This window comes from Balaenoptera physalus (genome assembly GCF_965194825.1).
Source record: "Balaenoptera physalus genome assembly, chromosome: 11".
Lineage (NCBI taxonomy): Eukaryota > Metazoa > Chordata > Mammalia > Artiodactyla > Balaenopteridae > Balaenoptera > Balaenoptera physalus.
Genome location: NC_138896.1, coordinates 57,848,990 through 57,876,736, shown reverse-complemented (window position 1 = coordinate 57,876,736; position 27,747 = coordinate 57,848,990). Strand labels below are relative to the sequence as shown.

Genomic DNA, 27,747 nt, shown 5'->3' with positions numbered 1-27,747 from the left:
TACCCAAGTACGGGGGGAGTTTCTTGCCTTTTTGGAGATCGGACGTTTTCTGCCAGCGTTCAGTGGGTGTTCTGTAGGAGCAGTTCCACGTGTAGATGTATTTCTACTGTATCTGTGGGAAGGAAGGTGATCTCCGCGTCTTACTCTTCCGCCATCTTCCCGAGAACCCCTCTGTCTCTGGGGTTTTTAAGGGCCTGGAGGGACAAAGCTCGAGGTGGAATTTCAGATGTGGTGACAGGTTGAAATGAGGACTATTGGGGTGGGGGGAGGGGGAGACCGAGCAGTGTCGCGGACACTGTGCCACCCACCATGCTGCCTTCTGCAGCTCTTCCCTGTCCCACCCCTGGCCTGGCCCCGTTTGTCCATCCTCCCTTCCTTTTAACCATTTTTTTTTTTTAACATCTTTATTGGAGTATAACTGCTTTACAATGGTGTGTTAGTTTCTGCTTTATAACAAAGTGAATCAGCTATACATATACATATATCTCCATATCTCCTCCGTCTTGCGTCTCCCTCCCACCCTCCCTATCCCACCTCTCTAGGTGGTCACAAAGCACCGAGCTGATCTCTGTGTGTTTTTAGCCGTTTTTACCAAAGAACTTGGCTGAAGGTTGGAGAATAGAGCATGAAGCATCATAAGAGTTATTTTGTTTCTTTGTCTTCTTAACCCTTTCCAAAGTTACATTCCATATAACACAACCCCTTAGGTTTTAAAACATTCTGCATGTGTCTTTTAAATCTGTGCCATGTGCAGTGGTTAAGAATCCGCTTGCCAATGCAGGAGACATGGGTTCGATCCCTGGTCCTGGAAGATCCCACATGCCTTGGAGCAACTAAGCCCGTGTGCCACAACTACTGAACCTGCACTCTAGAGCCCGCGAGCCACAACTACTGAGCCCATGTGCCACAACTACTGAAGCCCACGTGCCTAAAGCCCATTCTCTGTGACAAAGAGAAGCCACCCCAGTGAGAGGCCTGTGCACCGCAAGGAAGAGTAGCCCCCACTAGCCACAACTAGAGAAAAGCCCGTGCACAGCGACAGGACCCAACGCAGCAAAAAAAAAAAAATTAAAAATAAATAAATAAATAAATCTGTGCCACACATTTGGGGGAAAAAATGGAATTACTTCCTGCATCCAAAGCATCACAGTTGCCTGCAGTTAAAATGGATTTCCAGACTCTCAAGCTAGCAGAATAAGAGAATCTGGCAACCCTGGGAGTGTCACCACAAAATGTGTTTGTTTAGAATCTCAGGGCTCTTGAGGTTGATAGTGGCTGTAGCAGACTGACTCCCGCTGATAAAAACATAATGGTTATATCCAAGGAGTGCCAGGCTGGGTTGATGGAAATCAAAATCTCATTAAAGCCAACCTCTGTCAGGGTTTCCTCTAGATGTTCAAGGGGCCTGGGGCGGGGGGTGCAGATCCCCTAGCACAGCCGGTATCCATGGGCATTGTTCTTGAAGTTTCTATGCTTTCTGACCCCTGCACTGATTTTTTTTCCTTGTTCCCCTCTTCAGAATCAAAAATTAATTTGTGGTCTTGCAGCACTTCATCTTCTGTAGCCTCTCATTGCATCTTCTGGGGAATGTGTCGGCTCTGGAGCCTTTGTCTGCAAATGTTGCTCCCTGATCCTGATTTCATTTCAAACACGCAGAGCAACTGGACCAAGGTCCAGAATTACTTGAGTGTTCACCTGCTCCCACCTACGCATTTCAGGCTCTGGGCCTGTCTCTGATGTTACCTCTAAGATATGCAGGACTGAAATGCTTCATTTAACTTCTGTTTATGAAGAGGTTTGTAGCTAAAATTAATAAAGTAACTTGGCTTTTTGGTCAAGGCTTGTGTTATGCAGCTCTCCTCTGTCCTGGTGACTAGATCTCCTCCAACATCTTGATGGAGGCAGTTGATTGACGGGGTGGGGCAGGTGGGCATCTGGTTTCCTGAGTCTAGATGTGCGCCTCTGATTTTATGTGGAGGGGCAGGCAGGGCTGCTTCAGAGATGGCTGGGCTGCTTGGGAATCTGGGCTTGAGGGGGGTTCCGGAACCTTAAAGTGGTCTGGGGGCAGAGTAGTCTGCTGCCTGTGCTTCTGGGTAGTTCCTCACTTGCACCCTTGATGCGGGGAACTTGCTTCAAAGTCAGTGCAGACACCTGTGACCAGACCAGCACGTTCTAGTGCGAGGTCAGAGCTGGGTACCAACGAATGGTGGGTGCAGGGCACGTTGGGAGAGAACACTGGGGTCAGAGCTGCTGGAGCGAGGATGGTAGAGCCTCAGGGAATAGCTGGATGATGCCCATGCCCTTGGACATAAATCAGGGCCAGAGATCAAAACAAGTGTAATTGAAGAGAGGAGAACCGGAGCGGAATTTAATATGTGCTTCTTAACTTGCCCTTCCAATAACTTTTTCATTCTCTTTTAAGATTTGTGGGAATTGTCAGTTAATAAGCCAGTTGCATTGGTTCCTCCTATTTTGGGGTTTGGCCAAAAGGGTCAAATAGGTGACACTATTTTTATAGGTACTCTTCTTGGCTCTTCTGCCCCGTTGCCTTCTTCCTTCTGCTTTGCTTCGCTTTTTTCCAGAAACAGCTTCAGATTCTCAACCTTCATCCCTTTTCCCCACTCAGAGATTCTCTTTGCTTTTCTCTGTCTCTTATACCTTCTTTCTCAAGACCTGCTGCTTCTGGTGAAAATGAGTCCCACATAAGTCACCCTCCCTTATCTTGTGATTAAAAGCCAAGATAGAAATGTGACGACGATTCCTTCAGTAAACAGCATATGGAGAAAATGGAAAAGCTAGCATTGCAGAATATTTCAGATGGTAGATTTTTTTTTTTTTTACAACTGTATAAACAGATTGTTTGAGTGGCAGCTCCTCTGTAAAGAAAGCAGTTAGATCCTAACATCCCAGCTTTTCATCATAAATATGCCTTATGTTTTTCCCACGTTTGTAAATGTCAGTCTTATTCCATTTGGGAAAAACCCTCTCAGGTTGACTGAACCTGGGAGGCGTGAATTCACTGTGTTACAGGAAGAGGCAGGGACCTTCCAGGGACCTTCTCCTGTCACTGGCCTCTGAGCAGAGGTGTCACAGCCCTGGCACGGGCACTGCAGCTCCCAGCACTCAAGCAGGGTGTAAACCGAGGCCAAGGACAGAGTAAGACAGTTCCATGGTCAAACAAACCTTAAAGCCCGCAGATAAATCTTCTGTAGCTTTCTTTCTGCTTCTGGTTGCTTCAAGGAACCAGAAGCTCTTTTTTCCCTTCTTCCTGGCATTCTTCTATCTACTTAGGCATGTTGTGTGAGGAGATGCAGGCGTGTGTCAAAGCCTGGTTTAAGGACTGGGTTTGCCATTTGGTGGACATCCCATCCTTTGTCTTCCTCCTCTCTTCTGTTGGATCATCTTTGATGGTCTCCTGCTCACAAAGGTTAAGGTGGACCAGAAAGTGAAAGGTAATTAACATGCAGCTACCTGATTGGCCACCAGTCAGCAGCCACATGGTAATATTTGATCCCAGTCTTCTTTGCATTTGTACTTGCCGGTATGTTTGTGATCTTCTTTCTCCTTTAGACCTTCTGAGTCACTTTCTATAAGTGAGGCATATTTTCTCACCTGTCAAACACATCAACAGTAACACACACCATTAGCCTTTGTGCCACTAAGAAAAAGCTGCCAATTAAACTATGACACGCCATTGAGTGTAAGATGAACTCCAGCTTCAGGGTTGTTAAAATGTGAAAATTGGTGTGTCTTCCAATTAATGAAATATGGTTTAGACTTGCATTTTGTTTTATGACACGATCTTGAGAATCTATCTTTCAAAAGAATAACGCAGTCCATTTATTTTTTCCCTTACACTGGTAGTTGTTTTTCTGTTGGTCTCTGTTACACTTTTTTTTTTTTTAAATAAATTTATTTATTTATTTTTGGCTGCGTTGGGTCTTTCTCTACTTGTGGTGAGTGGGGGCTACTCTTCGTTGTGGTGCGTGTGCTTCTCATTGCGGTGTCTTCTCTTGTTGCAGAGCACGGGCTCTAGGCATGCAGGCTTCAGGAGGTGTGGAGAGCGGGCGTCAGTAGTTGTGGCTCGCGGGCTTAGTTGCTCCGCGGCATGTGGGATCTTCCCGGACCAGGGCTCGAACACGTGTCCCCTGCATTGGCAGGCGGATTCTTAACCACTGCGCCACCAGGGAAGTCCCTCTGTTATGCTTTTTGTTTTCATGTTTCTATGCTGCTTTTCTTGTTTCCTCTTATTTCCCTACACAGATTGTATTCCCTTTTCTTTAGTGTTTTGGGAAAAAATATGTACGTAAATTCTAGTAGTAGTTACATTGCATTCTTCATAAGCATTCTTTAACTTGTATTTTTCTAATCATCAAAATCAAGAATGACACTGTGTCTTCACTCTCTCCTTTAGTGTGCTGAAGACTTAGAATACTTTAATTTCCTTTGTTTCTCAGATAGACTTCCCAATTTTGGGTAATATAATATGGGGGCTATTGTTATTAGTATTTAAATATTAATTTAATACTTAATAATGTGGGATAATGATTAAATCTCTTTAAAAGAATTTTAACTTCATAGTTGTGTAATCATGTTTATAACAAGTATTTAAATTCAGTTCTAGGACTGGGACAGGATGAAATGAAGTGAGGCACCCAACGTGAGCACACATTTAAGGGTGCCAAAGTAATTAAGGTAAATGCTGTTTTAATGCAATATTTTTAAACCAAAATTAATGCAAAAAATCCAGGATGAACAAAATATTAAAACCTTAAATAAAAACAGGATTTGACAGTGTGAGGCAGGTGAGACTGAGTCCTTTAAGACATTTTTTGTTTTGGCATTAATTTTGATTTAAAAAATATTGCGTGAACATGTCATTTATCTTGACTACTGAGTGTTTTGGTGCCTCTCTAAGTCTTACCCCTAGGCAAGTGTCTTTTTACCTCCCCTGAGTCCCAGCCTTGCTCAGCTGTATGTTCAACTGGGTTCATTGCTCACTGCCAATCCTTTTATACAACTTCTCCAGTCTTGAGTTCTTAATTCTGCTTCTTTTCTTCATGTATTGGGATATGTCCTCAAGTCGTTTTTTCCCCCAGAAGGTAGAATATTTTCTGAGTCTCTGCAGCGCTCCTCAGAAGGCATACAGTGAAGAGTTTAAGAGTCTGGGCTCTGGAGCCAGGTGACCTGGGCTTTCATCTCCCTTCTACCCTTGACACTTATCAGCTCTTGTGCCTTTTTGTTTCTTTACCTGTCAAGTGGACATAATAATAGGATCTACCCATGGGTCGTCATTAGGATTAGATGAGTTCGCACACGTAAATTTTATATGGTAGTCCTTGGCACCTAGCAAGAGCTCAATAAATGCTGACTCTTTTTGGCAGAGGAAAGGTAATTTGTCTGAAGATAAGCATTATCCCCCCAGCCCCACACCCACCTTCAAATCTGTAGACTTTTATTTGCATTATTCTCTTCATCCACCCACCTTCTGGTGTTTAGTGTTGCAGCAAAATCCAAGACTAGCTTGATTTCTTTTTTCCTTTAAGGCAGGTCTAACTTTTCTGCCTAAATGCTTGGAAAATTTTTTCTCATGATTTTTTTTTTAATTAAAAAATGTTGCCAAACTTCATGAGCCAGGCAGTCACTATATTACTCTATTTTTATATGTGTTTGAAATTTCAGTGAGAAAAAGCCTAAGAAAATATCACCAAGCTGTGTCTAGATGTGAGTCTTTTCCCATTGGTTTTGCTGGATTGAGGTGGGCTGTTTTCAGCAGAACCCAAAGCCCTCTCTTCAGTTCGGGCTGTGTTTCTTTACTTCTGTCACTGTTTATTGTTTCTGTTCCACTGATCTGATCTCTTTACTTTAGGGTCTCTGTTGTGTATCTTCTGTCTTATGTTCTGTCTCATTGCTGGTCTTGTGCCCTTTGCAGCTGCTCACTGGTAGAACTTCATTTTCTTGACACACTACTTACTCGACTTTCTACATCGTTGATTCTACTTTTTCCTCGTTTCAGTATTAACCTTAATTCTGCTAATGTTGACTTTGTTTCCTTATAATAATTCCTTTCTGCCTCTATCTCCTTCGTCACCTCAGCCTGTTTTCTTCTTCTGGCTCTCTGTTCTTGTTTCATAGCAGCTACTTTATTTTGTATTGTTGCGAGGATACACCTCTCCTGATGTTTTCTCTGACACATTATGTTAGAAATTTCAGAGATATATTGTTCCTATTAGCCTTGTGAGTATCCTTCTGAGGATACTGTTTCTTTTCCCAAGCACTATATGGTCCTTTTTTTTTTTTTTTTAACTAGTGAAAACTTTTATATTTAAAATTAGCCAGCTGGACTCAGTTTAGATGATCCCAGTTTTGTTGGCAACATCCAAAGCATCATAGTCAGGAGCCAGTTGAACATATGCCTTCTTCTCTCTATCAGGCCTGATCAGGGTGTTCACCTTAGCCACGTCAGTGTCATAGAGCTTCTTCACAGCCTGTTTAATCTGGTGCTTGTTGACCTTGGCATCCACAGTGAACACCAGTGTGTTGTTGTCTTCTGTTTTCTTCATGGCTGACTTGGTGGTGAGGGGGAACTTGATGATGGCATAGTGGTCAAGCTTGCGTCTCCTAGGGGTGCCCTTCAGAGGATATTTGGGCTGCCTCCTGAGCTGTCGTGTTTTGGGCCGTTGGAAGGTGGGTGACACCCAGATCTTCTTTTTTTTGTGGCCATGGACACCTTTCAACAGTGCTTTCTTGGCCTTCAAAGCCTTTGCTTTGGCTTCGGCTTTGGGAGGGGCAGGGGCTGAGAGAAGGAAAGAAAATGAGGGTGCGGAGGCGCTCACTACTGGTCTTGAGGCTGGAAGTGATTGATTTATACACTCGCTTTCATTCACTCTATATTAGAATTTTCCTCCTTTATCCTCACATGAGGCAGCTCTATCCAGACTCCCAAACCAGTGGCTAGTGATTAGAGCAGCTGGACTGGTCTGAGGCGGTCTTCTCTCCTGTCCTCCCTCACTGGTTCTTTGATGCTCTGAATCCATAGAATGTACAGAAAACTGCATTTCCCAGCATGCATTGCTACCCCACCCTTCCTGTCCTGGTCTTTGTCTCAGGATGCTGTGTATCACAAGCAGGCCAGACTCTACTTCCTGCCCTGTTGTCTGTCTCCTGGTTATCATCTCTGAATGATGGTGGTGTGGAGGGGAGGGAGGGGCAGAGTTCAGGTGTGGGAGTAATGGACGGAACATTGTCCTGATTGCCTAGGAGAGCAGATTTCATTTTTTCCCCTAGTGCTTTTTTAAGTTTTCCTAATTATTCCAGAGGACATTTACTACTTGCATAATAAAATAAAATGAAAAGAAAGTAGTACCCCTGTATTTATGAGACAGCTGCCCAATATTTAAGATCTGAATCCAACTTCAGGTCTCCGAGCAGGAGTTGGTCAACAGGACAGGTAAGAAGTATCTTTCCACCTTTCTTAGGGAAGATTCTGGGTCTTGGAACCCTGGGTTGGTTTTCTTAGTCCAACCCCATCCACCTTATTATTTATGGGGATTCTTCATAAGCCTGTCCTTAGCTCATCCTTCAGCCTTTGATTTTAGTATTGTGAGTTTCTAACTTTTAAAAAATGACATCAAGGACTGATATATGGATGCCTTTTTGCCATTAAAAAAAAAAAGTTGTGGTAAAAATACAAATAAAAAAAATTTGGATTGGTTCAAGATGGCAGAGTAGAAGGATGTGCTCTCACTCCCTCTTGCGAGAACACTGGAATCACAACTAACTGCTGAACAATCATCGACAGGAAGACACTGGAACTCACCAAAAAAGATACCCCACATCCAAAGACAAAGGAGAAGCCACAGTGAGACGGTAGGAGGGGCGCAATCACAATAAAATCAAATCCCATAACTGCTGGGTGGGTGACTCACAAACTGGAGAACACTTATACCACAGAAGTCCACCCACTGGATTGAAGGTTCTGAGCCCCACGTCAGGCTTCTGAACCAGGGGGTCCAGCAATGGGAGGAGGAATTCCTAGAGAATCAGACTTTGAAGGCTAGCAGGATTTGATTGCAGAATTTCGACAAGACTGGGGGAAAGAGAGACTCCACTCTTGAAGGGCACACACAAAGTAGTGTGTGCATCGGGACCCAGGGGAAGGAGCAGTGACCCCATAGAGACTGAACCAGACCTACCTGCTAGTGTTGGAGGGTCTCCTGCAGAGGCGGGGGGTGGCTCTGTCTCACCATGAGGACAAGGACACTGGCAGCAGAAATTCTGGGAAGTACTCCTTGGTGTGAGCCCTCCCAGAGTCCACCATTAGCCCCACCAAAGAGCCTGGATAAGCTCCAGTGTTGGGTCACCTCAGGCCAAACAACCAACAGGGAGGGGACCCACCCCACCCATCACAGACAAGTGGATTAAAGTTTTACTGAGCTCTGCCCACCAGAGCAACAGCCAGCTCTACCCACCACCAGTCCCTCCCATCAGGAAACTTGCACAAGCCTCTTAGATAGCCTCATCCACCAGAGGACAGACAGCAGAAGCAAGAAGAACAACAGTCCTGCAGCCTGTGGAACAAAAACCACATTCACAGAAAGATAGACAAGATGAAAAGGCAGAGGGCTATGGACCAGATGAAGGAACAAGATAAAACCCCAGAAAAACAACTAAATGAAGTGGAGCTAGGCAACCTTCCAGAAAAAGAATTCAGAATAATGATAGTGAAGATGATCCAGGACCTCGGAAAAAGAATGGAGGCAAAGATCGAGAAGATGCAAGAAATGTTTCACAAAGATCTAGAAGAATTAAAGAACAAACAAACAGAGATGAACAATACAATAACCGAGATGAAAAATACACTAGAGGGAATCAATAGCAGAATAGCTGAGGCAGAAGAACGGATAAGTGACCTGGAAGACAGAATGGTGGAATTCACTGCCGTGGAACAGAATAAAGAAAAAAGAATGAAAAGAAATGAAGACAGCCTCAGAGACATCTGCGACAACATTCAATGCAACAACATTCGCATTATAGGGGTCCCAGAAGGAGAAGAGAGAGAGAAAGGACCTGAGAAAATATTTGAAGAGATTATAGTCGAAAACTTCCCTAACATGGGAAAGGAAATAGCCACCCAAGTACAGGAAGTGCAGAGAATCCCATACAGGATAAACCCAAGGAGAAACACAACGAGACACATAGTAATCAAATTGGCAAAAATTAAAGACAAAAATTATTGAAAGCAGCAAGAGAAAATAATTAAAGTGATGAAAGGGAAGAACTTACAACCAAGATTACTCTACCCAGCAAGGATCTCATTCAGATTTGATGGAGAAATCAAAAGCTTTACAGACAAGCAAAAGCTAAAAGAATTCAGCACCACCAAACCAGCTCTACAACAAATGCTAAAGGAACTTCTCTAAGTGGGAAACACAAGAGAAGAAAAGGGCCTACAAAAACAAACCCAAAACAGTTAAGAAAATGGTCATAGGAACATACATATCGATAATTACCTTAAATGTGAATGGATTAAATGCTCCGACCAAAGGACACAGGCTTGCTGAGTGGATACAAAAACAAGACCCATATATATGATGTCTACAAGAGACCCACTTCAGACCTAGGGACACATGCAGACTGAAAGTGAGGGGATGGAAAAAGATATTCCATGCAAATGGAAATCAAAAGAAAGCTGGAGTAGCAATACTCATAGCAGATAAAATAGACTTTAAAATAAAGAATGTTATAAGAGACAAGGAAGGACACTGCATGATGATCAAGGGATCAATCCAAGAAGAAGATATAACAATTATAAATATATATGCACCCAACATAGGAGCACCTCAATTCATAAGGCAACTGCTAACAGCTGTAAAAGAGGAAATCGACAGTAACACAATCATAGTAGGGGACTTTAACACCTCATTTACACCAATGGACAGATATCCAAACAGAAAATTAATAAGGAAACACAAGCTTTAAATGACACAACAGACCAGATAGATTTAATTGATATTTATAGGACATTCCATCCAAAAACAGCAGATTACACTTTCTTCTCAAGTGCGCACGGAACATTCTCCAGGATAGCTCACATCTTGGGTCACAAATCAAGCCTCAGTAAATTTAAGAAAATTGAAATCATATCAAGCATCTTTTCTGACCACAACGCTATGAGATTAGAAATCAATAAGAAGGAAAAAAACGTAAAAAACACAAACACATGGAGGCTAAACAATACGTTACTAAATAACCAAGAGATCACTGAAGAAATATAAAAATACCTAGAGACAAATGACAATGAAAACACGACCATCCAAAACCTATGGGATGCAGCAAAAGCAGTTCTAAGAGGGAAGTTTATAGCTATACAAGCCTAACTCAAAAACAAGAAAAATCTCAAATAAACAATCTAACCTTACACCTAAAGGAACTAGAGAAAGAACAAACAAAACCCAAAGTTAACAGAAGGAAAGAAATCATAAAGATCAGAGCAGAAATAAATGAAATAGAAACAATACAACAATAGCAAAGATCAATAAAACTAAAAGCTGGTTCTTTGAGGAGGTAAACAAAATTGATAAACCATTAGCCAGCCTCATCAAGAAAAAGAGGGAGAGGACTCAAATCAATAAAATTAGAAATGAAAAAGGAGAAGTTACAACAGACACCGCAGAAATACAAAACATCCTAAGAGACTACTACAAGCAACTCTATGCCAACAAAATGGACAACCTGGAAGAAATGGACAAATTCTTAGAAATACACAACCTTCCGAGACTGAACCAGGAAGAAATAGAAAATATGAACAGACCAATCACAAGTAATGAAATTGAAACTGTGATTAAAAATTTTCCAACAAACAAAAGTCCAGGACCAGATGGCTTCACAGGTGAATTCAATCAAACACTTAGAGAAGAGCTAACACCCATCCTTCTCAAACTTTTCCAAAAAATTTCAGAGGAAGGAACACACCTAAACTCATTCTATGAGGCCACCATCACCCTGATACCAAAACCAGACAAAGATACTACAAAAAAAGAAAATTACAGACCAATATCACTCATGAATATAGATGCAAAAATCCTCAACAAAATACTAGCAAACAGAATCCAACAACACATTAAAAGGGTCATACACCATGATCAAGTGGGATTTATCCCAGGGATGCAAGGATTCTTCAGTATATGCAAATAAATCAATGTGATACACCATATTAACAACTTGAAGAAGAAAAACCATATGATCATCTCAATAGATGCAGAAAAAGCTTTTGACAAAATTCAACACCCATTTATGATAAAGACTCTCCAGAAAGTGGGCATTGAGGGAACCTACCTCAACATAATAAAGGCCATATATGACAAACCCACAGCAAACATCATTCTCAATGGTGAAAAACTGAAAGCATTTCCTCTAAGATCAGGAACAAGTCAAGGATGTCCACTCTCCCCACTATTATTCAACATAGTTTTGGAAGTCCCAGCCACGGCAGAGAAGAAAAAGAAATAAAAGGAATACAAACTGGAAAAGAAGAGGTAAAACTGTCACTGTTTGCAGATGACATGATACAGATGACATCTGATAGGCAGATGACATAGAGAATCCTAAAGATGCCACCAGAAAACTACTAGAGCTAATCAATGAATTTGGTAAAGTTGCAGGATACAAAATAAATGCACAGAAATCTCTTGCATTCCTATACACTAATGATGAAAAATCTGAAAGAGAAATTAAGGAAACACTCCCATTTACCACTGCAACAAAAAGAATAAAATACCTAGGAATAAACCTACCTAGGGAGACAAAAGACCTGTATGCAGAAAACTATAAGACACTGATGAAAGAAATTAAAGATGATACCAACAGATGGAGAGATATACCATGTTCTTGGATTGGAAGAATCAATATTGTGAAAATGACTATACTACCCAAAGCAATCTACAGATTCAGTGCAATCCCTATCAAATTACCAATGGCATTTTTTACAGAACTAGTACAAAAAATCTTAAAATTTGTATGGAGACCCAAAAGACCCTGAATACCCAAAGCAGTCTTGAGGGAAAAAAACAGAGCTGGGGGAATCAGACTCCCTGACTTCAGACTATACTACAAAGCTACAGTAATCAAGACAATATGGTACTGGCACAAAAACAGAAATATAGATTGGTGGAACAAGGTAGAAAGCCCAGAGATAAACCCACGCACATATGGTCAACTAGTCTATGACAAAGGAGGCAAGGATATACAATGGAGAAAGGACAGTCTCTTCAATAAGTGGTGCTGGGAAAACTGGACAGCTACATGTAGAGGAATGAAATTAGAACACTCCCTAACACCATACACAAAAATAAACTCAAAATGGATTAGAGACCTAAATGTAAGACCGGGCACTATAAAACTCTTAGAGGAAAACATAGGCAGAACCCTCTTTGACATAAATCACAGCAAGATCTTTTTTGATCCACCTCCTAGAGTAATGGAAATAAAAACAAAAATAAACAAATGGGACCTAATGAAACTTAAAAGCTTTTGCACCACAAAGGAAACCATAAACAGGACGAAAAGACAGCCCTCAAAATGGGAGAAAATATTTGCAAACGAATCAACAGACAAAGGATTAATCTCCAAAATATATAAACAGCTCATGCAGCTCAATATTAAAAAAACAAACAACCCAATCCAAAAATGGGCAGAAGACCTAAATAGACATTTCTCCAAAGAAGACATATGGATGGCCAAGAAGCACATGAAAAGCTGCTGAACATCACTAATTATTAGAGAAATGCAAATCAAAAGTACAATGAGGTATATCACCTCACACCAGTTAGAATTGGCATCATCAGAAAATCTACAAACAACAAATGCTGGAGAGGGTGTGGAGAAAAGGGAACCCTCTTGCCCTGTTGGTGGGAATGTAAATTGATACAGCCACTATGGAACACAGTATGGAGGTTCCTTAAAAAACTAAAAATAGAATTACCATATGACCCAGCAATCCCACTACTGGGCATATACCCAGAGAAAACCATAAATCAGAAAGATACATGCACCCCAATGTTCATTGCAGCACTATTTACAATAGCCAGGTCATGGAATCAACCTAAATGTCCATCGACAGACAAATGGATAAAGAAGAAGTGGTACATATATACAATGGAATATTACTCAGCCATAAAAAGGAATGAAATTGGGTCATTTGTAGAGTCGTGGCTGGATCTAGAGACTGTCATACAGAGTGAAGTAAGTCAGAAAGAGAAAAACAAATATTGTATATTAACGCATATATGTGGAACCTAGAAAAATGGTACGGATGAACCAGTTTGCAGGGCAGAAATTGAGACACAGATGTAGAGAACAAATGTATGGACACCAAGGGGGGAAAGCAGCAGGGCGTGGAGGTGGTGGTGTGATGAATTGGGAGATTGGGATTGACATGTATACACTGATGTGTATAAAATGGATGACTAAGAAGAACCGGCTGTATAAAAATATAAAATAAAATTCAAAAATTCAAAAAAAAAATTTGGCCTCCTAACCATTTTTAAGTATACAACTCAGTAGTGTTAAATTCATTCATATTATTGTACAATCAATCTCCAGAACCCTTTTCATCTTGCAAAACTGAACCTCTATACCCATTAAATAACTCTTCCCCCCACCCCCTTTGCTCCACTTTGTCCCCAGCCCTTCTCCACCATGGACATACACGCTTTTTGAAACATACACTCTTCTTGAAATTGACCATCTCTGAAAGTCTTAATGGTCATCCATTCATTCAGCACAGATTTAAGGAGCTCACACTCCTTGCCAGACCCTGTTCTGGGTTCTGGGGATACAGCAGTGAGCAAGGGCAGTATTGTCCCTGTTTTCAGGGAGCTAATGTTCTAGGGAGAAGAGGAAGGCAGACAATAAACGAATGAACAGGGTGAGTTCAGAGAGTGCTAAGAGCCGTAAGACAGTAAACCGACAGCTGGTACACGGGGTGCCTCTGGGGTGCTGCTTTGGCCAGCGAAGTCCCCCGGGGCCTCTTTGAGCGCGTGATCGTTGAGCCGACCCCTGGATTTACTCAGGAGATCTCCTCCCCCAGGTAGAGGAACTAGAGGATGACAGTCTGAGCAGGGAAATAGCACACACAAAGGCTCTCGTCCCTTTGAAGAATGGGGGGAAAAAAAACCAAACAGGGGCTTCCCTGGTGGCGCAGTGGTTGAGAATCTGCCTGCCAATGCAGGGGACACGGGTTCGAGCCCTGGTCTGGGAAGATCCCACATGCCGCGGAGCAACTAGGCCCGTGAGCCACAACTACTGAGCCTGAGCGTTTGGAGCCTGTGCCCCGCAACGGGAGGGGCCGCAATAGTGAGAGGCCCGCGCACCACGATGAAGAGTGGCCCCCGCTCGCCGCAACTAGAGAAAGCCCTTGCACAGAAACGAAGACCCAACACAGCCAAAAATAAATAAATAAATAAATAAATTAAAAACAAACAAACAAAACAAAACAAACAGCCTCGCTTGAGCATCGTGAGCAGCCGGGAGAGAATGAGGAGATGTCAGGCAGCATCTGAGGTGCTGAAGGGCGGCTGAGTTCTAGTTCACGTGAGGTTGTCTGCACTTGAGCCCACCTTTCCTTCATCACTCACTCCTACACTCAGGCTGAGAACAGAAGCTCCAGATTCAGCTGAGTCTGAGGCCTATTCTTTTTCTAATGGCAGAATTGCTACAGTGTAAAGAAATCTACCTCTGATCACTCCCGTCCCCCTTAGCAAGCATATATACAACTATTCTGTAATAACCCATGACTCTTGGAAAGATCAGTATTAGAGTTAGAAAGTTTTTTTTTGTTGTTCCCAAGGGTTGAGGGAAAATTTTAAAAATGCTTTATAAGGAATTCCCTGGTGGTCCAGTGGTTAGGATTCTGCATGTTCACTGCTAAGGGCCCGGGTTCGATCCCTGGTTGGGAAACAGATCCCAAAAGCCGTGTGGCATGGCCAAAAAAAAAAAAAAAAGAAAAAAGCTTTATTAACAGCAATATGGTAGCTAGAATGGCATGACCGCATCCATCCTCCATGCCCATGTCCGTCCATGATGTGGCTTCCTGACTTCTGCCACCCGAATGGACTTCGGCCACATGTAATGGCCTATCACACGTGGCGTGATCACACTGCAGGCGTCTTTTCTCAGCTGTGGTCATCATGTCAATGGGCATTCAGACTGCATTTCGAGCAGCCTATACCTGATACAATTTGACTTCTGTTTTTTATTGTAAATATTTATAAGTATTTTTGAAAAGTTAAAAAAAAATAAGAGAAACACCCTCAAGGAGATACGGCACATGCGAATTGTTTCTGTCCGAGGACAGGGAGAGACACAGCCTATGGTCATTACGCAGAAACTCGTTTATAAATAGGTGACCTGAATCTACACTTAAATCCACTGAATCAACTTAAATCCACTATGGTCCACTTAAAATGGGACCCACTTCAAGTCGGGTTTCTTCAACAGCATGGTATGGCTATTTCTTGAGCTCTAAATGTTGGGTTTGGAAAATACTTGGCATCATTCAGGTCTTTATTTCAGAAAGCATCCTGGGATGGCACGGGCCTAAGTCACACTCCACAGAGCAGCTGAAAAATGGGACACTTGGCTCTTTGCCATCGGCCAGCGCCAGCATAACCTGGGCCGTTTTACCCAACTCCGTGGAGGATGAACAAACCTGCCCGCCAGAGCCAGAGGTAAGCTCGCCAGCCTCTCTTCGCACCTTTCATGGCTTGTGTTAGCGCTTGTTCAGAAGTAGAGTAATTATGTTTGTAACTTGCTCATTGCTGGGTTTTAAGAGGAGACAAGTTATAAAATGGAAGCATCGCCCAGGGAGACAAAATCAGCTCCGTGCACGCACGCCTGGCGCTCCTGTTCTTGTGCCTGGCAGCTGCCGTGGGCGAACTGTGAACCAACTGATGGGGAATCTCCTATTTTCATTGAAATGGGAGTCGTTTTCACGTCACGTGGGAGAAACTCCAGCACACCCACTAATGTGACGCCTCTTGACATGATGGGAGCGCTTACAATATATTCTGTCGCTCTCCTGAATATTGGCTTCTTTGTGTGGTTGTGCTAATAACATGAGCTCCTTCCTCCCATGCTCGATCCCCGCATGCTACACAACCGGGCCAGCCCAGGGGCAGTGGCCGGGACTCTTCTAAGCGTTGCACTAGCCCAGGTCCAGGAAGGAGCAGCCCTGCAGACCTTCGGGGCTAGCCAGGCCCCCACAGGCTCCCTGGACCCAGTCATCTGCCCGCGCAATCTCCGTGACTAACTGCGCCTCTAAGTGGCAGCTGGAGGGAAGCCAAACACAGCCTGCATTTTGTCAGTTTTCCCGGGTGTCATGAGTGAATTTCTGTTTTTTCTCTTTCTTTGGATGCATGTGTCCTGTTGACATGATCTCGTGAACCGGGCTGGGACCTACTTTAACCATGTGTTAGAGGTGGTTCTTCATTTGAATTGAAATCACTTTAGCCTGAAAATTGTGGAGGAAAATCTATTTTGTAAGATTGCAAGCCCCAAGGCAGCTTCTTCAATCAAATGGTCTTGGTTATTCATTGAAATTTTTCTCCAAGCTTCACGTGATTCTATTCTCCGAGGGCCACTTGAGGGCTCAGGTCTTCCAGAGGCAGGGTCGGCCTGCCTGCAAGTATTTCATCAGTATCTGTAAGGTGACTTTGCAGGGTATGAAACGATAGGGGATGTGAGATTTTGAAAGGTATTTGCCTCTGCCTGTACACCGAGTTTCAGGGTGAAACACTTGCAGCTGACGTGTGGGTGCCTCGCAAGGTAAGTTGGCAACTGAGAAGATGTCGGAGCTTGCTGTCAGGTCGCTCTTTTGAGAGCCTCGGGTGGGGTCACGTTTGAGGAGGTCGTGCTTAGCTGCTAAGGGGTTGAGAATTCCAATCACTTCCATTCTGTTGGAAAAGAACCTTTGGGAGTTCACACCATAATACACATACCTAAATCTTGCTCTAGAAAGAAATTAAAAGAGAAGTTCTTAGATCTTTAGAAATAACTGTTTAGATCCTCATCCCCAGCAACATCACGGGGAAACCCTAACAGAGGCTGTCACCTAATAAGCTTTTTTTTAAAAAAAATGATTATTTATTTACTTAAGTGTAGTTGATTTATAATGTTGTGTTACTTTGTACTGTACAGCAAAGTGATTTAGTTACACGTATATATAATTATTAAATATTCTTTCCAATTATGGTTTATCACAGGATATTGAATATAGTTCCCTGTGCTCTACAGTAGGACCTTGTCGTTTATCCATTCTATAGATAATAGTTTGCATCTGCTAACCCCAACCTCCCACTCCATCCCTCCTCTAATCCCCCTCCCCCTTGGCAAGTACAAGTCTGTTCTCTATGTCTGTGAGTCTGTTTCTGTTTCATAGATAGGTTCATTTGTGTCATATTTTAGATTCCACATATAAGTGATATCATATGGTGTTTGTCTTTCTCTTTCTGATTTGCTTCACTTAGTATGATAGTCTCTAGTTGCATCCACGTTGCTGCAAATGGCATTATTTCGTTCCTTTTTATGGCTGAGTAGTATTCCATTGTATATATATGTACCACATCTTCTTTATCCATTCATCTGTTGATGGACATTTAGGTTGCTTCCATGTCTTGGCTATTGTGAATAGTGGGGCTATGAACATAGAGGTGCATGTATTTTTTTGAATTAGAGTTGTGTCTGGATATATGCCCAGGAGTGGGATTGCTGGTTCCTATGGTAGCTCTAATTTTAGTTTTCTGAGGACCCTCCATACTATTCCCAATAGTGGCTGCCCCGATTTACATTCCCACCGACAGTGCAGGAGGGTTCCCTTTTCTCCGTGCTCTCTCCAGCATTTATTGTTTGTAGTTTTTGATGATGGCCATTCTGACTGGTGTGAGGTGATACCTCATTGTAGTTTTGATTTGCGTTTCTCTAATAATTAGTGATGTTAAGCATCTTTTCACATGCCTATTGGCCGTCTGTATGTCTTTGGGGAAATGTCTACTTAGTAACCTGATAAGCTTATTATTAGGGCTGCTGATCTTCCCTATTCTGAGTCCTTCCTAGTGTATGTCTGCCTTTCCTGTGGGTGCTTTTTCTAACCCTGAAGTTTGAGAGGTCTGTTCTTTTAACGTAAAATTATTGCCCACTTTGCTTTGCCAGTCAATAACATTGGCAGAAGATAATATATCATTGTCCATACGAAATAACTAGCTCCCACGTTCAACTTTTAAAAAATACTTTGAAGGAGAAGAACTAGGGAGAGCTTTTAAGTTAGGAACAATCATTAATTTCTGATTGTCGTTTTTGCTCTTATTCCTTTTGTCAGAGTGATAGGAGATATTCTCTGGTCCTCCCTTGCAGCAGTGAGAGGCTTATGGGGTGTGATGCAGGTGTGAATGTTTTCTGAGAAGGAAGGATTAGAGCTCTTTTGCAAAGACGTCCTTCATTTTTTCCAGTGACAACTCTGGTAGATGATTCTCGCAACCCAAACAGCTAGTGTTGGTTGGACACTATTTTTATTTTAGGCCATTGTGCTTTGTCACTTTTTTTTTTTTTTTTGTCGTAACAATTGAAGAAGCTAGCCATAGCCACCCAATAGTTTTCTTGTCAGAAAAAGGAAAATGTTTCCATTGCCTCCCTTTTGTACAATTTGGAGAAATAACCCAAGAAGGAATGAAGTGAAATTCCTTATGAGAAGGTTTCTTATCCCTTTTGATGTGGAGAATGTAGTTACTATGTGAGTGATCATTGGGAGACTAGGAATTGTAGTTACTGTGGTACTTTAGCCAAATATTTTCTTCTGGCTTATTGTTTTGATCATATTAGGTCTTTAGGAGCACAAATTAGGGTATAAAAGGTACCGTACTCCAATGTATATGTATTTTTTAATGCCATCAAGCAATTAACTCAATCCAATTCCCATCAGACGTAGACTGGGTATCCTACAAGCCAACTCAATTCTGATACTGTCCACCTGGAAGGAGCGTCAGATGTCACAGGTGCAGGGCTCAGTCCTGCAAGACTGAGCGCCCCATCAATTTCAGACGCCAGTCACAGATCCAGGTTGTCACCTGTGCTTCTGACCAGCCGGCTGTGGATAGGAGGTTCCCATGTCCTCTTCCTCAGGCTTGATTAATTCGCTAGGGTGGCTCACAGAACTCAGAGAAACATCTACCAGTTTGTTACAAAAGGATGTAATTAGGAACAGAAGGAAGAGATGCATACAGCAAGCTCTGTGGGAAGGAGCTCGGAGCTTCCGTGCCCTCCTGCCCTCTCCGAGTGCACCACTCTCCCCACCAACCGTGAAGCTCTCTGAACCCTGTTCTTTAGGGTTTTTAAGGAGGCTTCATTACATAGGCATGATTGATTAAATTTTTGGCCACTGGTGATTTACCCTCCAGGCCCTCTCCCCTCCCCGGAGGTCAGGGGTAGGACTGAAAGCTCCAACCCTCTCATCAAGGGGTTGGCTCCACCTGCAACCATTTCCCATCCTTAGGGGCTTTGCAAAGGTCACTCGTTAACATAATAAAAGACACTTTAAAGGTTTCATCTCTTTGGAAATTCCAAGGGTTTTAGGAACTCTGTGCTGGAAATAGGGACAAAAAAGCAAATATATATTTCTTACCATAAATCACAATGTTACACTCCCCTCCACTGGTTCTGGCTTACCATAAAACAACTTACAGATATCTGGAAAATGAATGCATTTTCAAGCTTAGTCTGTTTCATTCTCAACAGAATAGATCTCAGAAGAGCAGCGTGTATTTAATGTGTGAGTTACGAGAGAATTGTGGTTGGCTCTGTTATCAAATGCAGTGATCTCAAAATTTTATTCGGCTGGGGCTGGGACCCACTAAATGTGAAAATGATATGTTCTTCTATAATGAAGTGAGTTAGGATCTTGGTTTCCCCATTAGGAGAACAGTATTTCAACTCTCTCAGCACGGTTTGAAATTTAAGTTTAGACAGAAAAGGGTTTTGGTGGTGCTTTCTTTGTCGAAGAGTGCCTTGTTTTAGGACAGGAGGAACGGTGACTGGGGAGATGAAGTACTGGGCCTGGCGCTCTTGACCTTCATCCACCCTCCGGATTGGAAACCCACCAATGCAAGTCCACGTCGCAGGCTTTCTCACAGGGAGGTTTCTAAATGCATGACAGTTTCCTCAGTGCATTTGTGTGAGAGTTGGAAGCTGAGACGGGGACCAGGTTCCTTCTGCTGGTGCTGCTGGCGGACAGGGTCAAGGGAATGTGAGTATTTAGAGGCAGGTGCAGTGACCAGACTTACTTATTGTTCTGGGGCCTCAGTCCCCCTGCGTTGGCAGGAGAGGCTATTGTGGCCGCAGCGGCGGCAGCAGCCCGACACTTGGATCAAGGATACCTGCAGTGGTGTGTCCTTGCATGAAAAAGTCTAAGGGGGCCTTGTGTTCTGCCAGACCAGTGATGCTCTAAGCACCTAATTCCCATATCAAATCCCTTCCTGATTGAAATACCTGGAGTGGTTTCCATTCCCGGCCCTGGATCCTGACTGGTTGGGCTGTTGGCATAGGGAAGCAGGGGGTGGCATGGGGACAATCCTCAATGGCAGCTCACATGTCACCATGTTTACCCACCTTTCTGGAGGCTGTTTCTGAGAGACAGAAACCCTGATTTGTCGTAAAAGTCAGGTTTATTGAGGTAAATTCATATATAATGAAATTCACCCCTTTAAAATGCAATTTTATCACTTTTGAACTTTGATCTGTTACAACAGTTCCATCGCTTTCCAAGATTCCCTTGTGTTCCTTTGTGTTTAACTCCTCCCCTAGCCCCTGGCAAGCGCTCATCTGTTTTCTGTCCACGTAGTTTTGTCTTTTCTAGAATGCCATATAAATGGAATCATGCAGTGTGTACTCGTGAGCCTGGCTTTCTTTGTTTAGCATAACGTATGTTGTGTTAATCATTGGAGGCAGTTATTAGGTGCCCGGACACTGACCCCTGGCCTGGAGGGAGAAGATGGAAAGTCTGTCCTGTTAATCCCTCTCCACTGGGGACCTTCAGCAGGGGGTCTTGAAGCCGTGTCTCAGGAGTACACCGTCAGCTCCTATCAACCCCTGGGTTGACTGTTTCATTAGAAAACTTTGCCTGGTGAATTGTCTGCATCACAGTGGCAGTAATGCCATCAAGAGACCACATGACCTACACTCCCCAAACCTAGCAGGTTCAGAAGGACTTCTCATAATGTCCCTAAGTACTAAGGACTCGATAAGCATATAAATTAGCCAGTGGGCTTTGGTTAGAAAACTGCAGAATTTAATTTTCAAGCAAGTGTGTCAAAATCCCCACTTCCCCAAGGGAGGGCATTGTTTTACAAATAAGGGAAAGAGACAGATATAAAGATTTAGCTGAATTTTGCCTCAAGAAGAACTTTCATGCTCTTGGTTGAATTGTCATCTTTAGCACTGAACTGTTGAACCACTTAACCACATATAAAGCTGTTAGTTTTGAAATCCTCTGACATTCAAGTTGAAGCCTGACCAGGGTAATCTCAACCCATTTTGATCCTTTTTATTCTTCATCTCCACAGTACACCAATGTATAGGTAGATGTTGACTGAGCATTAAATGTAAGGCATGGGATGGTGATAGAGTTTTTCAAGATAAGGTAATATGCTGTTTTGATCCTTTGGATAATTCTTTTAACACACATTTTCAATTTGTTCAAAATATTTGACACGTATTTGTTGTCAGCTGTTTGACCATGGAGTGGGTCAGCTAACACATCCTTATAATGGTTGAAAATCAATTTAGTGAATTCTGTGATAGCTCCACAAAGTTAATGGTTGCTACGTAGGAAATGTTGTCAATCACATTTGGACTTTGTAACAAGTAAGGTCGTGGGTGATATGATTAGCCCCTTTCTACCCCACTCCCCATCCTGTCATTAGAGAGTTTGATTGCCTCTTCTTCCCAGATCCTGTAGGACAGATGTTTTTTCTCTTTGAGCCATGGCCTTTGAGTCACTACATCTTAGAATAGTCTTTAAGGGTCCAATGGCCACTCCCCAAACTGGAGTGACTGACTGACTTGCCAAGAGTCACAGAACTGGTCAGTGGTAAAGGCAGGATGGACGTCTAGACTTCCTTTCTCCCCAGCCAGTGCCCTTCTGTATATACCACACCATCTCCTGTATCCAGGAGGATTCTTTCAGCTGCAAATAACAGAGAACCCAACAGTTAGAAGCTCAAGCAATAACTGCATTTAATTTTCTCACACAGTAAGACTTCTGCCAGTGAGTGGCCGTGGGTTTGCTGCAGCCACTCCTGATGGCCTCGAAGATACAGGCTCCTGGAGAATGGTATGCAGTTCCTGAAAAAAATTAAAACTAGGACTACCATATGATCCAGCAGTTCCACTTGTGTGTATTTATCCAAAAGAATTGAAATAAGGTTCTTGAGATATTTGCACCCCAGTGTTCATTGCAGCTTTGTTCCTAATAGCCAAGAGGTGGAAACAACCTAAATGGATGAATGAATGAAGAAAATATGGTATATGGATGATATGGTGGGTTGTTATTCAGCCTTAAAAAAGGAATGATCCTTTAGAAACATTATAATAAGTGAAATAAGCCAGTCATAGAAGGACAAATACTGCATGATTCCACTTATAGGAAGTATCTAAAGTTGTCAAACTGATAGAAACAGGAAGTAGAATGGTGGTGGCCGGGGCAGTGGGGAGGGGGAGGGGGAGTTGCTATCCAGTGAGTGGAGAGTTTCAGTTGTGCAAGACGAAGGGTTCTGGCGGTCTGCTGTGCAGCCATGTGCGTGTAGCTAACACTACTGTACTTGTGCACATCCACATTTGTTAAGAGGGTAGATCTCATGTGCTTTTTATCACACAAAAAATTGATTACTTCTCTCTTAAAAAAAAAAATGAAAAACCGGTTTCTTCCATTCTTCTTGCTGTTGGCTTTTCATCCCCATGCTTGTCATGGTGGGAGCATGCCAGCTACAGTCCCAAGCATCACCTGCTCACAACATTCTTTTAGAACGTGGGACGAGATGAGAGCTCTTCCCAAGATGCTCTGTGTGGGAAGGGAAGTCCCCGGCACACGTTTCTTGTTATCTCATAACCAGAACTAGATCCCCCCCAAGACCCCCCCAAGACCCAGCAACTGGGTTTCCATGACTGCCTTAGAGTTACCAGAGTCACCCTCCATGGCTGTGGAGGAGGGTGCTAAATCACAGGGATCTCGAGTCCTAGAGGGACCCATATTGGGTCCCCATTAGCCTTGGGGAGTAACAGAGAGTGTGGCTGGACCCCCATACCTGCCCCAAGCAGGTTTTCTTCCTGCAGTGCTCATCTTCAGTTTCCATAAGACTTTTCTAGTGGGGAGGGATAAATTGGGAGATTGGGATTGACACATACACACTACTATATCTAAAATAGGTAACTATTAAGGACCTACTGTATAGCACAGGGAACTCTACCCAATACTCTGTAAAGACCTATGTGGGAAAAGAATCTAAAAAAGAGTAGGTACGTGTACATGTATAACTGATTCACTTTGCTGTACAGCAGAAAGTAGCATAACGTTGTAAATCAACTATACTCCAATAAAAATTTTAAAAAATTACAGATTCCCAGATCCCAACCCAGGAAAAAAAAGACTTTTCTAGCCCGACTGTTTCATCTCATAGGCCAAATTTTTTGAGGGTAGACCTCTCTCTGATCCCTCATTGAAGACTCCAAAATATTTAGGAAAGCACCGTGGGCATAGTAGACATTCTGTAAATATGTGATGAATGAATGAATGTGAATGATGAAGTCCATCTGTACTGTTCATAGCCTGAGGGCATCCTTCTCCCTGTCCTCATCTCTGTCCCTCGCTCTTTCCTAGGGGTAAGTCTAACCTGTTGAGTGGCAGGTGAGTTATGTATGCTGCTGTGACAAGTGATTCACTGATGGCCAGTGTCCTGGACCTCCCTAGTCAGAAGGCTTTCTTACTAATTAGTCCATTTCTGGTCAATGGCCTCGACCTATCCAACTAGGTACTAGATGGTGGTGGTGATGTGTGGAACTCTTATTATAACCTTTTCAGAAGATCCACAGAGGGCATTCCATTTAGGTTCTGACATTATGGAATGGGGAGTGGCTTTTAATCATCCGGGTTTTCTCTTCTCCTCTTCTGGCTGTTGGTTTGGAGAGAAAACAGTCCATCCACTGTGCAAATGTAGAAGAGACACCTCCTGGCTACCAGACCCTTGAGACTTAGAAATCAGAAGGATCCAGGTTGTTGCTTGTGCTTGAAAATAGACTGCTGTCTCATAAGTTTGCTCTGTGTTCCCAGTATAGTAAGATAGTAATTATTCATCTTCTCAGTTATTTGTTCATTCATCAGACATTCATTGAGCTACTATGTGATGGACATGGAATGGAGAACTCCTTAGTTTAGCAGATTTTCATAGCTCAGTACTATGAGATGAATCATACACCCACCTCCCTGCAAATTCATATGTTGAAGCCCTAACCCCTAATAGGACTGTATCTGAGAGTTAGCGTCTTTAGGAGGCAATTAAGGTTAAATGAGGTCTTAAGGATGGGGCCCTAATCCAATAAGACTGTAGCCTTGGAAGGAAGAGGGAGAGAGATCTCTCTCTCACTTTTCACCCTGTGAGGACACAGCAGAAGGCAGCCGTCTGCAAACCAGTAAGAGAGCTCTCACCAGAACCCAGCCATGCTAGCCCCCTGATCCAGGACTTCCAGCCTCTAGAACTGTGAGGAAATAAACTCCTGTTGTTTAAACCACCCAGTCTATGGTATTTTGTTAGCCTGAGCTAAGATACTCAGCTTATTAACTGTGCACTTTTCACAATAGTTATTTTTTTATACCTTGAGATTAGAAGCAGGAGAAATGGTTTTTAGCCAAGTGATGTTTCCAGGTTAATTTGCCAGCACCATGGAGGTGCTGGTGGTCTGTGGCTGCAGGCCGTGGTAGTTAAGATGACCGTCTGTGAGATGCATGGCATTTGGAGACATATTTCTGCAGTGTTCTCATAGGCTGTGATTGCTGAGAACAATCTCTCCTCCCATGGCTGAGAGCTCCTGTCTGTCAAAAAGAGCGTTTTTCTGCCCTCTTCTCTTCTTAACAAATCAACAGCAAACATAACCATCACACACAAACCTAAGCTCTGTGTGCATTTTTCAAGGGCTTCTTGAACTTGGTTTCTGGCCACATTAGTGAGCTCTCAGAGGCACAACAGTGTCATTTCCTGTGCAGCTTTGGGGGATTCATTTCAATTTTTGCTACTTTTTCAACGACTTGTTCCTCCCTTCATTCCTTTTCCTTTTTTCTTGTATCCCTTTTTGTGGGTGATAATAAAGTTTTGTTTTCTTGGCTGGTGTTGCTTTTATAAGAGCGAGGTGGAGTATAGTCAAAGGTCCCCAATCACACCTGCTCAGGGGCCAGTAGGGTGTGTCTGGGGCTTCCAGTGGGTTCAACCCTAGAACAAGCCAGTCTTCGGGGAGCCTTGGGGGTGGTCACCGTGTTGCCTCCCTTTCCTCCCTTACCCCCAGGCCACTGTGGCTTTGTGACATAAACACCCACCAGAGTGTTGGGGACGCAGCCATCTTGGATTTGCCAATTGTGAGCTGGAGCCATATGAAAAAAATCAGCACCAGGTGGTATAATCTCTTCTATCCTGACGCAGTCCCCAAAGGATTAAGCGCTTTGAAACTGGTGAATGAAGAGGGCTTAAAGCACTGCAGTGTTTAGTATGGGTTTTGCCTCCCCCCCAACCCCCTCTCCTCCTCCTCCTCTTCTCTTTGCCCTCCTATCAGTCCTGTGGCCATAGAGGGAGAAAGTCAGATCTGAAGCAGAGGCGAAGAGTTGAAGAGATTGTAGCCATGTGGTAGGATAATTTTTAGTGTCCTGGTGTTTTGGGTATTTATTCTCTTCCTACCACTGTGGCCCCAAATTTCACAACTCTGTCTGCTTTCCGCCTAGCCCGCCTTGCCCCATGAGATGCTACCAGTAGAAACGAGCTCTTCACCATCTGCCCGGCTTACATTTTTATTTGCCCACGACGAATAACTCTTCTCGAGGTGATTTATATGCTGTCTCAGATGCCGTTCACTTTCCAGAGATGTGAAGTCGATGCTCGGAGATTTATGATCTTGGGGAAAGAATGTTATGGAAGAAAAGAGGAAAATCTTTTCTCACATATACTTCGGGCTCTGCCTGAATTAATCAGTGAGTTCTTGGATCCCTTTTGCAATGTGGATTGAGTTTTGTAGGTGGATTATGGGGCTGTGCGGTGCAGGGGCTGCCTCTGTGCTATATTATAATTGTAAATTTAAAATTTTTTGGAAATGGTGATAGATGAGCAGCTCAGCAGAATGGAGATGGTATGTGTGTATGTGAATGAAATTGTCTAAGTTCTGATAAAGATTTTACCCCCTCTGGATATAGGGCTCATACAGCCGCCCCTCTGATACTTGAACTTACTTTACCAGCAGCTGTTTGGCTGTGCGTCCTGTCCCCAGTCACCCCAGCACCAAAGCTCTCCTTGCCCCTGCAGATATTAGAGCAGCAGGGGCCAAGCAGGTGGGCTTTGTGAGGTGACAGGTGCAAGTCAAGTGTCATGTGACACCCTGTCACCACCATCTTCTTTCTCCTCTGAGGACAACTCATAGCCATAGCTTCCCCAAAGCCCCGGGCCCCTTTTCCCTGCCATTCACCATCTGCAGCCAGCTAATGAGACATCAGACTGTCCTATGTCATTTGTGGCTCTCTTTATTAGCTACAGTAATCCCAGCAAATGACCTCATCACAAATAAGTGTAAGAAGATGGGCAGAAATACAGCCATTTAGAGGAAAAGGAAACCATAACTTTTTTGGAAATGAAATTAAACCTAACTGAGAACAGTATATCAATCCTTAAAGCCATGGAAATGTCCTTCAGATTGCCCCAAATCTCTCTTCACACTTTCCTTGATCTCATCAGAATTGCTTTCCTTGAAAAAGAATAAGGAATGTATAGAACTTGATTGTTTTATAGTTAAAGTAATACTGCAAGAGTATCAGATCTGACTATAGCAAATGTATAGTATTTAATCCACATTCTGAGTTTGAAAGAGCTTTGTGGGTTACTCTGGAAATGGACTTACACCATGAATGACATTCTGCTTCGGAAAATGTGTTTCAGGTTCCGAATATCTTCTTTTCAGTGGCTTGTGTACTAAAATGCAGGGCCAGTTTGTAGTTCTGTCTTAAAAAAAAAACATGTAATTTGGGGAGAAAACAACTCCTTTGGGGAGTATGAGGTTTTCTTATAGTGACTGAAACCAATTTCCTGCACTGAAGTGAGAAAAGAAATGCAAGCAAGAGAAAGGGACTACTTTTATGTTTACATGCCTTTTAATTTCATTATGATGCATTTTTAGAGCTAAAAACCTTATTTAGAATGGGATCTTACATAGAAATTCCCAGAATGAGAAAACACCTGTCCATTTTAGATGCTGCTCTGTGAGATCAGTGGTTCTTTACTAGGTGAGTAGAAAAGTGGGGACAGATGTCATAACAGTTCCTTCCTGAGCCTTAACAGAAGGCCTTCATAAGCATCAGAGTGCCCACCTCACAGAAGCAAGCTTTTTGTTTATATTTTTTTAGAACACAGATTCCTTAAAGAAGCAGTCGGTAGAACATAAGATACAAAACAATAACAA

General features: G+C 42.9%; 1 protein-coding gene and 1 pseudogene across 5 annotated transcripts in view; one reads left to right on the top strand and one right to left on the bottom strand.

Moving 5' to 3' along the window:
- The window catches only part of OSBPL10 (oxysterol binding protein like 10), a 381,826-nt gene that overhangs the window by 300,294 nt on the left and 53,785 nt on the right, over positions 1-27,747 (top strand). For all 4 annotated transcript variants that reach the window (XM_082411849.1, XM_082411847.1, XM_082411846.1 and 1 more), the window contains one exon: positions 15,574-15,728. In XM_082411849.1, the coding sequence (XP_082267975.1) occupies positions 15,574-15,728 (155 nt within the window). The remainder of the gene's footprint in view (positions 1-15,573; positions 15,729-27,747) is intronic.
- LOC309638140 (large ribosomal subunit protein uL23 pseudogene) lies at positions 179-15,501 on the bottom strand (annotated as a pseudogene). Its single transcript has 2 exons — positions 15,476-15,501; positions 179-6,888 (listed from the first exon to the last, which is right to left on the bottom strand). The product of its transcript is annotated as a large ribosomal subunit protein uL23 pseudogene (transcript).